Source organism: Eptatretus burgeri, chromosome 2 (assembly GCF_056783735.1).
Source record: "Eptatretus burgeri isolate ZD-2024b chromosome 2, Ebu_testis_v1, whole genome shotgun sequence".
NCBI lineage: Eukaryota > Metazoa > Chordata > Myxini > Myxiniformes > Myxinidae > Eptatretus > Eptatretus burgeri.
In genome coordinates, this window is record NC_140962.1 from 49503936 (window position 1) to 49516775 (window position 12840).

The 12840-nt window shown below is 44.7% G+C and overlaps 1 protein-coding gene across 4 annotated transcripts in view; it reads left to right on the forward strand.

Moving 5' to 3' along the window:
* NEB (nebulin) overlaps positions 1 to 12840 on the forward strand; it is a 439712-nt gene that overhangs the window by 128561 nt on the left and 298311 nt on the right. For 3 of the 4 annotated variants that reach the window (XM_085869257.1, XM_085869259.1, XM_085869258.1), the window contains exons 34-42: positions 1079 to 1282; positions 1376 to 1480; positions 1867 to 1974; positions 2068 to 2379; positions 10531 to 10734; positions 10828 to 10932; positions 11822 to 11929; positions 12026 to 12337; positions 12437 to 12640. In XM_085869257.1, the coding sequence (XP_085725383.1) occupies positions 1079 to 1282; positions 1376 to 1480; positions 1867 to 1974; positions 2068 to 2379; positions 10531 to 10734; positions 10828 to 10932; positions 11822 to 11929; positions 12026 to 12337; positions 12437 to 12640 (1662 nt within the window). The remainder of the gene's footprint in view (positions 1 to 1078; positions 1283 to 1375; positions 1481 to 1866; positions 1975 to 2067; positions 2380 to 10530; positions 10735 to 10827; positions 10933 to 11821; positions 11930 to 12025; positions 12338 to 12436; positions 12641 to 12840) is intronic. The other variant, XM_085869260.1, reaches the window with a different exon arrangement.

Consider the following 12840-nt stretch of genomic DNA (forward strand, 5'->3'; position numbering starts at 1 on the left):
TATAGTCTGTGTCGGCTCTGTTGGAAGTCATTTGGTGCCTGATAAGGCAAATCAGCATCATGTCGTTCGACAAGAGTTCTTCTGATTGGTTGTGCTTGCGACCCGGTAGCATCGTCGAAACACGACAGCATCTTCCTTAGCATCAGTCATTGACCTTTAGCATCAGACCATGGATGTACAAACTGATCACTTATTGCGTGTTTCTTGAGTAGTTTGATGAGAATATATAATTTCAGTGGTCCAGATGCATACATCTGTAAGGTTACAGAGTGTAGAATGAGCTTTCTTGAAACACTGACTGACAGTGTTGCAGTGGGAGAGCATGTGGCTGCAACAAGGGGTGATGGCAAAACATTAGCCCATAAACAGCATAAATCCAGGCATTTTGTCCTGTTGGACTTGGTGGTAACAGACCTCATGAACTTTCAAACCATTTTTTGATTAATTATTTTCATTCATTCTTAAATTTAACTTCAAGAAATCAAAATATGTGCATCAAGAGCACAGACAAAGCCTGGTGTTGGCTTAACGGTTAAGGTGGCTGGCTTAAGATCTTAGAGTTTTGAGTTCAAGCCCCTGACAACGTTGAATTAACACCAGGCGGGTTGACTCTGCCTGTCATCCTTCTGATGTCAGCAAAATGAGTACCAGCGTGCTGGTAACAGGAGGCATTGCATCAGCAGCACAGCTGTGCCCCCAGAAAATGATCCAGCCAACCAGTCACAGGCTGCATATGAATAAATAAATAAAACAGCACAGACAATGCACAGTACTTACATAAGCAGCAATATATTTTGTATTAAAATAACCAGTTAGAATGTTGATGAATCAATTAATTGGAGAATGTCAATGAAGTTATTTGGATATTCTGGTTGACTCAGTTGATAATTGTTGCGGGCACCCTCAATGATTACATATTCCTGCCCGAATGTGCGGAGGCATTGCACAAGAGGCAAAGACACACCCTCGGGGTGATGAAACAAACGGGAAAAATTCATAGTAGAATCCCAGGAGTAATTATTATTTTGATAATTGTCATGAAAAATTAGCAAATTTCTTTCCATAATTTTTTTCCCAGCATATTTACAAGGCAGACATGGAATGGCTCCGTGGAACAGGCTGGACCCCCATAGGGTCCCTGGATGTGGTAAAAGCTAAACATGCCTCGAAGATCCTGAGTGAGAGACAATATCGACAGCCTGTGCAAAAGGTCGCTTTCACATCAGTACCTGACTCCATGGAAATGGAACTGGCAAAGGCCAATGCTCAGCAGATGAACGACGTAAGTGCTCAAAGTTATCAGACATTTACCTTATCGAGAATGATGATGTGGGTGGAAAAAAAGTTCTGATATTGTTGGAACTTTGTCCTGCAGAAACTGTACCGAGCAGGTGCAGAAGAGGTTAAGCACAAGTACAACCTTCCTGGAGACATTCCACAGTTCATCCAATCCAGGATTAATGCCATCAACATTAGCGATGTGAGTAAACAAAAACAAACAAAAAAAAAACACTTCGTGCTGATCCACCGGAAGGAGTGCATTGATTTATTTCTTGGTTATGTTCTTGTTGTTCGGCAAAAAATATTATTTAATTTCACATATTGTTTACTTTCTTCGAATTATCCTTAAATAAATGACATGCGATATCGTATTAACCCTCAGATCGAGACACCGCTTTGAAATGTTTTTAAAATAATTTTTTTGTTTTATTTTGAGTTGTTCGGCTGAACGGTGTATGCCAAAACAATAACTAAATCTGTTCATTCGAGCAAGTTAAATTGCCACTTGCCTTCATTCTTGTGCGTTGGGAATTTTTTAATAACACCAACTGTCATCAACTTCAAAATATATCTTCTGTTTTACAGAACTATTATCGGCTGGGTTGGGAAGAGACAAAGAAGAAAGGATATGACATGAGAGTGGATGCAATTCCTATCAAAGTAGCCAAGGCATCGCGAGACATTGCCAGTGATGTAAGTGCCTTCAGCATCTTTTAACGATACCCTCTGGTTATGGTGGTGTATCATTGCAGTACTGGTTTTTAACTTTTGTTTTCTCTCTGACAGTACAAGTACAAACAAGCCCACGTTGCTGCTCGGGGTAAATGCGTTGGCCTGCAAAGCCTCCAGGATGATCCTAAGCTGGTATGGTCCATGCACTTGGCCAAGATTCAAAGTGACCGCGAGTACAAAAAGGGCTTTGAGGAAAGCAAGACAAAGTACCACGTATCAAAGGACACTATGGATGTGATCCATGCCAAGAAAGCTCAGGACATGATCAGCGATCTGGGATACAAACAGCAGTTCCACCACTACACCATGCCCCCGGATGCTGTCAGCTTCGCACTGGCCAGGAACAGAAATGATCTGCTGAGTGATGTAAGAGTTGCCTCGTATTGGTAATAACGATGGCTTCTTCTTTGAGCAATTAACTTTGATCATTTGTTAAACATGTTTTCTGAAATGTACCTTTTATTTATGCTGATATGACTTGCTGAGTGATGTCAGAAGAAAAAACTTACAGGAATATAATCATGAATTATCACTGTGTTTGTGAAGCCTTTGCTGCCTGGAGTTCTGCTCTTCCACGAACCTCCTCCTTTAAATATAAAACAATAACCGCAATTGTTTAGAATCGTTTAGAAAGGAAGAGTTTTTCTTTGTTGTATATAAAGTGTAGTCTCAGGGAAGTGGAAGGTTACAGCATGTAGAATGTAACACACTGACAGTGTTGCATTGGGTCAGCATCTGGATGCAACAAGGGGACGAACGTACAACAAGGGGATGAAGGAGAAATGCAGCAAGGGGATGAGGGAGAAAGACGAGGGAAGCAAACATAGCAACTTACTTGTAAGTATAAGGGGAGAGGTGTAGCAGAGTATTAATGAGGATAGAAAAGAGCGTAACCTGAGATAGTGGTTCACTGCAAATCTGAAACCCTTCAGGGAAGAGTGGAATTTTGATTGAGTAAGAGAGGAACAAAGGAGTAGAAGTGAGGATGATGCTTGAATTTTGTGACTTTCACAGAGAATGTGTTTCTGGAAGAGTACATGTGACCTGGAGAGACTGGGAAAGGATGGAGAGATGAAAGAGTAGAGAGAACTAGAATGGCACTCGGTAGAGTGTATACCCCCGCTAGGCTGAAAAGTTTACGTTTTGTCACCAACTGATAGGCCAGATCTGCATCCATACCTTAACCAAAATCTAACTGGCTTGTTCTTGTCACCTATCGAACTCATCCACCAAGTTCTGTCCGAATCCATCCATAACCGATTGAGGTATCATTCCATATATCGTTTTGGCCCTATCTCTCAACGGTTAAGAATCACTTTAAATTTTTTAGTCTTTGTTGGCTGTATGGGTTGTGTCGCTGGTCCTGATGTGATATATTGAAATTTACCAAGGTCGGACTTAGAATGACTGACAATGCTCATTCTGTGCCCTCTCTCCTCTCTCCTCTCTCCTCTCTCCTCTCTATACTAGCTGGCTGGCTTTAGAGATCAGCGAGCTATCATAAATGGTCTGCCTTGGGAAGGGAACTAGATTAGTGGGTTTGTTTGGTGATCTTTCCAGAACGATATGGTGGAGCTCTGAAATTTTATATTGTTAAATGACATACTCCAACAATTATAGCAGCATCAGTTTTTTTTTCACGTCAGGAGAGTGGAAAGCTGCTGCTGTCAGCTTGTTAGTGAGACGTGCAATTGCATACCATAATGTGGAGTCATTTACAAAGAAGTAAATAAGGTTTCCTGAGCATTCGAGAAGTAAAATAATGGATTAAAGCACCAGGACAATGATTGAGGTATGCTAATCACTGTGAGATGCAAGGAGAAGTTGATGTTTCGAGTATTAACTCTTCGTATTTGCTCTGACTTAGGGTTAACACCAAAATCGTCAACTTCTCCTTGCTCCCCACGGTGGTTTGCATATCCTAGTCAACGTCCCATTGATTTCATCCATTGTTCTGCCTGTCTGGCAACACAGATCGACACTGGCCTTCACAAGCAAGACGAGCGAGTTCTTCATTCCACATCAGAGAGGTCATCAATGTTAACGAGGAACAGGAGTGGCCCCAATTCATGGTCTTGGGGCACATCAGTCTCTACCTTGAGAGTCGATGAGAGGATTTGGAGGAAGTCAGCAAGCCAGGAAACAACCTGGCTTTGTATTCCATGGGCAGTGAGCTTGGCAAGCAGAGCAAAGTATGAGACTATTGAATGATATTTTTGATTTGAATGCCCGATATTTCTTGCCAGAGACACAGCTTTGGCCTCCTTCTTGAGATTCAAGCTCTCTACCCATACTTTTGAGAGATACGGCAGCATATCCAAAGTTGACTCGCTGAGATGGAATACAAGCTGATGATCAGAGATAAGGCCATTTAAGACATGTAAAGACTATGTCATCTGTCATTGTGGATTCCATGACCTTGCTAAGAATCGGATGTAGGCTCTCCACCATGTGAGGGAAATCGTTTTCTCACCCTTCTTGTATATTTGGGTGACGTCGACAGTCTTTCAAGCAGATGAGATGTGGCTTCAGGTGAGGACATGTTGAAGCGGGCCATCCGATTGGATAAGCGAGAACAGTAGAGCAAGATTTGATAGCAAGGACCATATGGTACCATATGGACCTTTAGCTTGGGCAAGGTCAGGAATGACTCCAACTTTCCCTACCCTCTTTGGTGGAAAGGTCTCAGTGTCCAGGAGGTAGTGGGTATATAGGAATGGGTAAGGTGGAAACAGAGATGGATTGGTTGGATACACAGGTTTTAGAGGCAAATACAAAGTTTAGACATTCTGCATCGTCTCGAGCCGAGTCAGATGTTTTGCCATTTGAGGTGAGGGAGGAGACAAAGTAGGAGCACTTACAAAAGATAGACCAAACAAGATGCCACCAGGACACTGGAGAAGGAGACAAGTGGGAGAGTTCAGCCTTAAGGTTTTACAGATTATGTTTTCTGGCTTGCCTTAAGATGGAGACACTCTTTTTGTGAGCTTTGTGAAAGGACCTGTTTTTTCTCTTGGTTGGCTGAGCCTTGCATGATGAGAATGAAAGCTGCTTGCTCACCACAGCCTTGTCACAGTATTCAGTCTACTATGATCTAGATGATGGGTATTATAGCTGCATATTATATGGAATAAACCTGTGCGTGAGAGAGATGAGGCGTTTGTGAAAGCTTTTCCAGCCAGATTCAATGTCGCATACAGAGGATATGAAAGTTCAACGATTTTTCAATCGGGCAAATTGCAGTCCTTGCCCATTGGTGTGAGTGAAAAACCAGACGGTGGTGCTTTGGCAGCACTCTCACAACACCCTGAGAGATTTTGATTTTTGCAAGTGTTCTTGACAAGGAAGCAAAATGGGGCAAAGGAAGAAGTCAAGGTGGGATTAAAATTTTGTCATTGGCAGTTCCAGGAGGGAGGATGTAACATTTGAGGAGATCCAGGTTTGGAAGTGCACAGATTGGGTTAGACCCATAGAGTTGGAGGATGACTTGGTTGCATTCCCATGGCTGATTGTTGAGGTTCCAACTCCCAGCATGGTGGCAGTTAAAATTGCCACAAATTCGGAATAGAGCATTAAGATGGGTGGCTATTAGTTGGTTCATATGTTAGCAAAAAGAGAGGTTTATAAGGTTTCCTCACTGTTCGGTGAATGGTAAGTCATCCATACGAACATTAGTTGCTTGTCTCGAGGAATGAACAGCCAGAGGGGTTTCATTGGGTTGGATGTAATGAAGGCATAACCTGTCAATAGAGCTCTTCATTTCCACAGCAATCCCACCAATGCGACAGTCATCTGGCCTGTCATAACATAAAATAGCCAGGAAAAGCCACAAGAGTCAGGAAGGTCCAAGCAGAGGAATATTTATGTTAAACACACAATATCCAGGTGGCAGCAGCAACTTCTGTGAGGAGATCTGTGATGTTAGGTTGTGGAGTACTTGAATGGTAGAGGCCCTTAATCCTAACTATAATTCGTGCCACTCCTACAGTTTTGGACTGATTACATCCAGACTTGCTAAATAAGTCAGCATGACCCCAGTTAATGGATAGGGGTGTTTTTAAGGTCAGATCAGGTCAGATTAGATCTGTGAATTGCTACAGGTACCATGTAAACCTGCATTAACCTGTTTCATGGTCAAGTTGTCAGTGACGAAACCGGCTCCCCGGCCAAGTTTCTAGGTGAGGAGGGTGTTTGGAAATGGACACCCAGCAGGATTAAAAACAAACCTGTCAAAAGGCGGAGGAGCTCCTTGTGAGCCAACGGCCATCCATATCTAGTGCCCAACTGTGTCTGCGGACGTCCGACTGCAGTTGGGTTACTTATTATTTGGAGGTTGGTGGCAGGATTTGCACTCCAGCCACCAGAAAACCCTTCATTCCGCAAAACGTATGACAAGCACAAAAAAAGATTCTGAAAACACACTCCGTGGGAGTACTTCCTGTGCAGCTGCCCTTCGAAGGGCAGCTCACTGGATGACGGGATTGAGGCAAAGCCTTCAGGACCCCCAATTTCTGATGATCGGAGGGAAACCACGGGGTAACCTTCCCGGTTCAGATTACAGTAGTGCGTGATGGGGTGGTGCTGAGGTGTCGTCCACCAGATGGCGGTCTCCTTGGGTTAATCTGAGGGGGTCCCTTGGGGTGGGTGCCTGGAATGTCTCATCTTTAAGAGAGGATGACCACCTGACTGTTATCATCTGAGGTGAGGCGTTTGGACATCGGTATTGCAGCAATCTCTGAGGTTCGGAGACCGGATTGCGGCAAGATCATGGCGGGTGGAAACACCTACTATTGGTCTGGTCACTCTGATGGTTACTATTCCCAAGGAGTTGCTGTAGCTGTGTCCAATAAGCTGACTCCAACGATAATTGAGGAAACACCGGTCAACAAACGTATTATGAGACTAAGGATTCGTCACTCCTTAGGTGTCATTTCCCTGGTCTCTGTTTATGCTCCGACTGAGACGAGTGATCTCACCGTGAAGGACGCATTCTATGCCACGCTCGAGTCTGTGGTTTATCAGTGCCCCAGGTGAGATACTCTTCTCGTTTGGGGGATTTCAATGCATGACTGATAGAGATGGTTATGAAATGGGTGTTGGTCCCCATGGGTCTTGGACTGTGAATCAGAATAGCAGTAAGTTCCTTGACTTTGCAAGAAGTGCCCACATTTTCATCCCTGAACTTGGTATTCCAATGCTGGTGGTGTGGTAAAGGAAACTGACCATGTGCTTGTTGATTGCCACTTGAGGATGATCAAAAACTGGAGGGTCTACCATAGTGTTCAGTGCCTCAACACTGACCACAGGATTGTGGTAGCAACTCTGAAGTTGCAGCTTCAATCCAGGAGAATGGTACCGTCCCAGCCTAGGCTGGACATTGGCAGGCTCATGGATGAGAGGGTAGCCGACGAGTTTGCGAACAGGCTGAGTTGAGATTTGGGGGGTCTGGGTGCTTTGAGGGATCTTAACGAGTTGTGGAGTGCCTTCAAAACCACCATCCTTGATGTTTCTGGTGGATGTCTTGGAGCTCACCATAGGGCGAAGAAGAATTTTGTCTCAAGGGACACTAGATAACGTTGACCAGAGTCGCAGGGCCAGGCTGAATGGCAGAGCTGAGCTGTTCGGAGAGCTGAGGCATAAAACTGTACGTGTGCTAAGGGTGGACAAGGAGGCCTATGTGCGAGGAATCTGTGAGGGGGTAGAGCATCACCTGTGATCAAGTGATTCTTGTCCTGCTTTCAGGAGAATTTGCACATTGTGTTCATTCAAGCCCGTTCCTTGGTGTACTGAAGTTAGAGCAGAGGGTGGTGGAGTCTTGACTAGAGAAGTCCGAAGTGAAGGCCTGCAAAGTGGGTTACTTTGAGCGGCTGTGCCAGCTGTCGAGTTGGATATCAGGGGTGTTACTATCCCTATTGCTGATGCTCCAATCAACTGTGATCCACCTTCATTTGTGGAAACACAGAATGCAGTGAACTGGTTGAAATTGGGTTAAAGCTCCTGGGATCTGTGGCATCCATGCTGAACTTGTCAAGGCTGATGCAAATGCTGTACTCATGTCATTGCATGCAGTTCTGTGCTCTGCCTCGAACACAGGCATCATCCCAACTGACTGGAAGAGTGGCCTTGTTGTCCCTCTCTGGAGAGGGAAAGGTGATCGCCAAGGCTGCAACAACTACCGAGGGGTGACTCTGCTCTCAATGCCGGGCAAGGTCTTTGCTCGGATAATTCTTGATTGGGTTCGCCACCATCTGTTTGAGCACCAGCATCCAGAGCAGTCAGGCTTTACACCAAAGATGTCAACGATTGACTATATCCTTGCACATGGTGTCCTCACCCCAAAACGAGAGTCGGTCGGGGCTGCTTGCAGCCTATGTTTATCTCTGTAAAGCGTTCGATTCGGTGAATTGGGATGCCCGCCGGAGGATTCTTGGTCTTCATGGGGTGCCACCAAAATTGATCAATCTGTTGCCTGAACTACACTCTGGAACGGAGAGTGCTGTGAGATGTGGTGATGCCATCTCTGACTTATTTCCAGTTGTTACTTGAGTTCATCAGGGGTGTATACTGGGCCCCACACTTTTCAGCACTTTTATGGACTGGATTCTGGGGAGGATGTCGGAGAGATCAAGTTGCGGTGCATCATTTGGGAATGTCAATATCTCTGACCTTGATTTTGCAGATCATGCAGTCATCTTTGCGGAGACTATAGATATCATTTTGGGAGCCGTCGATGTGCTGAATGAGGCGTCGGAGCACCTGGGATTGTGGGTTTCCTGGGTCAAAACTAAGATCCAGTCTTTCAATGACATCTTGGACGCTGCTGTCCTGTCTGTGCCTGTTTGTGGTGAGCATGTTGAGGTCGTGGAGAAATTCACTTACCTTGGCAGTGATATTCATGTCTCTGCTGGCTGTGAGCCAGAGGTCAACAGACGTCTGGGTCTGGCCTGGGGAGTCATGGATTCACTGGATCATGGGGTGTGCCGCTGCTGGGACCTGTGTGGGAGGACGAAAGTCCGAGTCTTCAGGTCCTTGGTGCTTCCAGTCTTGCTCTATGGATGTGAGACTTGGACTCTGACCAGGGATCTGAGAGGGAGACTTAATTCCTTTGGTACCAGGTCTCTTTGGAGAATCCTTGGCCATCGCTGGTTGAACTTTGTGTCCAACGAGCGGTTGCTGAGAGAGACTCCATTGAGATTTGTTACCTGCATTGTCCGTATCAGCTGCCACTGTATGGACATGTGGCTCGTTTACCTGACGCTGATCCTGCTCATCATATGCTCTCAGCGAGGAAGCCTCATGAGTGTCGGAGGTCAATGGGCCGACCACGTGCCTCGTGGTTGTGGCAGGTTGATCGGCATCTCAAGGAGATGGGGATGAGCCAGGCATCTGTCTGGGGGATGGCCAGATGGAGGCCTCTGTAGTACCAGCGGAAATTTTACCGAGCGACACGTTGTTTTGGCGCATGCTCCCTTATCTGACCTGACCTGGTGCTTTTATCCTTTGCCGGTGGTCTTGAGGTGGCGGGGGGATGTGGGGGTGGGGGGGGTGGAGGGAACGCAAATTCTCTATGTAAATGTGTATCGTGTAGCACCACCTCCAGGTGTGAGAGGATGTTGCAAGTCTCCACCATTTTTTTGCCGATACAGAGCCTTTTGTTGCTTATACACCGCCCAAATCAAGGTTTGCTTCAGAATAACATGTTGCGTGCCTTGAACAAGATCGCCCATAGGGCGGGTACTCTGGTTGTGTTATACAAGGGGTAGGAATAGGACCTGATAGATTATGGGATCAAGGGTGGGGATGCATTAATGTGTGTGAGAGCATATGGGCGGGTGACGAGCAGCATGCCTGTGTGAGGGGGAGGCGCATGAATGAGTGGCAGAGGAACATGAGCAGGTGTGAAGAGACGCAAGTGCTGCTGGTGTATAGGGCTTAACTGCCACATACCTGCACTCGTTGGATTTCAGAATCCCAATCTCAGCAATAGATAGATACACGTCGCAGGAAGGTTGGAGGAAGGTGGTAAAAAATAGAAAGAAAATGATGGGAGGTTGCCAATGTGAAGGGTTGTTTCGCTCTTTAGTTTTCTCATCTGAATCTATGTTCAATTCTCATATTCTCACTGCATTTGTTCATTGTCCTGTAATTCATATTCAAGTATACTCGTGTCTCCTAACTTTTTAATCCTGCATGTGACTTGTGTATGAGCTCCACTATGATCCTTCGATCAATATGTTTGAAAAAAAAATGCATGAAAAAAGCAGTGCTGTAAAAATATGAAGGGATGCAGATTTGTGAGCAAGCCAGGAAAGATGGGGGAAGGGAGGGGGTGTAGTGGCAGAGGTTGATTCGGAAGGTGTGATGAAGGACATTGTGTTTTTCTCCTGTAAATGTAAATAACTTGGCTGTCTTTTACATATCAATCTTTTGGAGGAAAATAAATTGAAAGTTTTCAGTGAATGTGCTCTACACAGAGATGAATATTAGCAAATCTCTTTCCATAATTTTTTTTTCCAGAATATTTACAAGGCAGACATGGAATGGCTCTGTGGAACAGGCTGGACCCCCATCGGGTCCCTGGATGTGGTAAAAGCTAAACATGCCTCTAAGATCCTGAGTGAGAGACAATATCGACAGCCTGTGCAAAAGGTCGCTTTCACATCAGTACCTGACTCCATGGAAATGGAACTCGCAAAGGCTAATGCTCAGCAGATGAACGACGTAAGTGCACAAAGTTATCAGACATTTACCTTCTCGAGAATGATGATGTGGGTGGAAAAGAAGTTCTGATATTGTTGGAACTTTGTCCTGCAGAAACTGTACCGAGCAGGTGCAGAAGAGGTTAAGCACAAGTACAACCTTCCTGGAGACATTCCACAGTTCATCCAATCCAGGATTAATGCCATCAACATTAGCGATGTGAGTACACAAAAACAAACAAACAAACAAAAAAACTTTGTTCTTTTTCACTCTAAAGGGTATGTCGAATCATACTCTAATATGTTCATAGTTCTTTGTGAAGACAATAATTAAATTTGTCAAATGTTATTTCATGTATTTGTTCTTCTAATTAATTATTTGATTAAAGTCTTATTTGGAAATACCCTCCTGAAATGTGTTTTTTTATTTTTTTTATTTAAAACTAGCCAATACAACCCATTTCTTCGCTGATAGAAATATTAAGTGTGGGGGGGGGGGGGAGAGAGGGTAGGGGGAGAGAAGAGGGAGGGGAGAGGGGAAGGGGTAGGGGTGAGGAAGAGAGAAGGGAGGGGAGGGAGAGAGGAAGGCAGGGAGGGAGAGAGGAGTGAGGGAAGAGAGGGAGAGAGGAGGGAGGGAAGAGAGGGAGAGAGGAGGGAGGGAAGAGAGGGAGAGAGGATGGAGGGAAGGGAGGGAGAGAGGACGTAAGTGGATGGAGGGGAGGGAGGGAGAGAGGATGGAGGGGAGGGAGGGAGAGAGGAGGAAAGGGAGGGAGAGAGTTCACAAGGGAGGGAGAGGAGTGGAGGGAGGGAAGGAAGTGAGAGAGGAGGAAAAAGAGTGAGAGGATGGAGGGGAAGTATGGAGAGAACTGAGAGGGGAGTGGGAGTGGTGGGTGAGCTGGGAAGGGTGAGGAAGGGGGACAGTTAATGAAGTGTTTTTTTTTAATTTTGAACAATTATGTTTCAGCCTGCTCGGCTAAACTGTAGATCCAAAAACAGCAATGGAAATCTGTTATTTCCAGAAAGTTTTTTGATACCTGTTTTCAATCGTGTTCATTTGGACAGTTTTTAAAACTGATTGTCATGAAATTCATAAATTTCCTATTTTTCAGAATTACTATCGGCGAGGGTGGGAGGAAACAAAGAAGAAAGGATATGACATGAGAGTGGATGCCATTCCTATCAAAGTCGCCAAGGCCTCACGAGACATTGCTAGTGATGTAAGTACCTTCAACATCTCGTCTCAAAAATAGTCTTTACATATGGGGGTGTGATACACTCGGACTATTTTTTAACTTTCCTTTTCTCTTCCACAGTATAAGTATAAACAAGCCCACGTTGCTGCTATGGGTAAATGCATTGGTCTGCAAAGCCTTCAAGATGACCCCAAGCTGGTATGGTCCATGCACGTGGCCAAGATTCAAAGTGACCGCGAGTACAAAAAGGGCTTTGAAGAAAGCAAGACAAAGTTCCACGTATCAAAGGACACAATGGATTTGATCCATGCCAAGAAAGTTCAGGACATGATCAGCGATCTGGGATACAAACAGCGGTTCCACCATTACACCATGCCCCCAGATGCTGTCAGCTTCGCACTGGCCAGGAACAGGAATGACCTCTTGAGTGATGTAAATATGTAAAATATATTATTGTAATTTGTTAGTTTTCATAGCATTTATTAATGGTTCATTCCTTTATCCTAATTTATGGCCTCATTGTTCCCCTAGAATATTTACAAAGCAGACATGGAGTGGCTCCGTGGAACAGGCTGGGTTCCCCTTGGTTCCCTGGATGTGGAAGCAGCCAAACAGGCCTCCAAGATCCTGAGTGAGAGGAGATATCGACAACCCGTGCAAAATGTTACTTTCACAGCCGTGGCTGACTCAATGGAGATGGAGCTCGCAAAGGCCAATGCTCTGCAAATGAATGATGTGAGTGAGAAGAAATGTTGTTACAAGACAGGATAAGAGGCACAAATATATAGCTGATAGAAGACGAGGCACTGATTGCTGAACAGTTGTCTAGTTCATTAATTTACAAAGTTCATTTTTGTGTGTATATATATATATATATATATATATATATATATATATATATATATATATATATATATATATATATATATGATAGT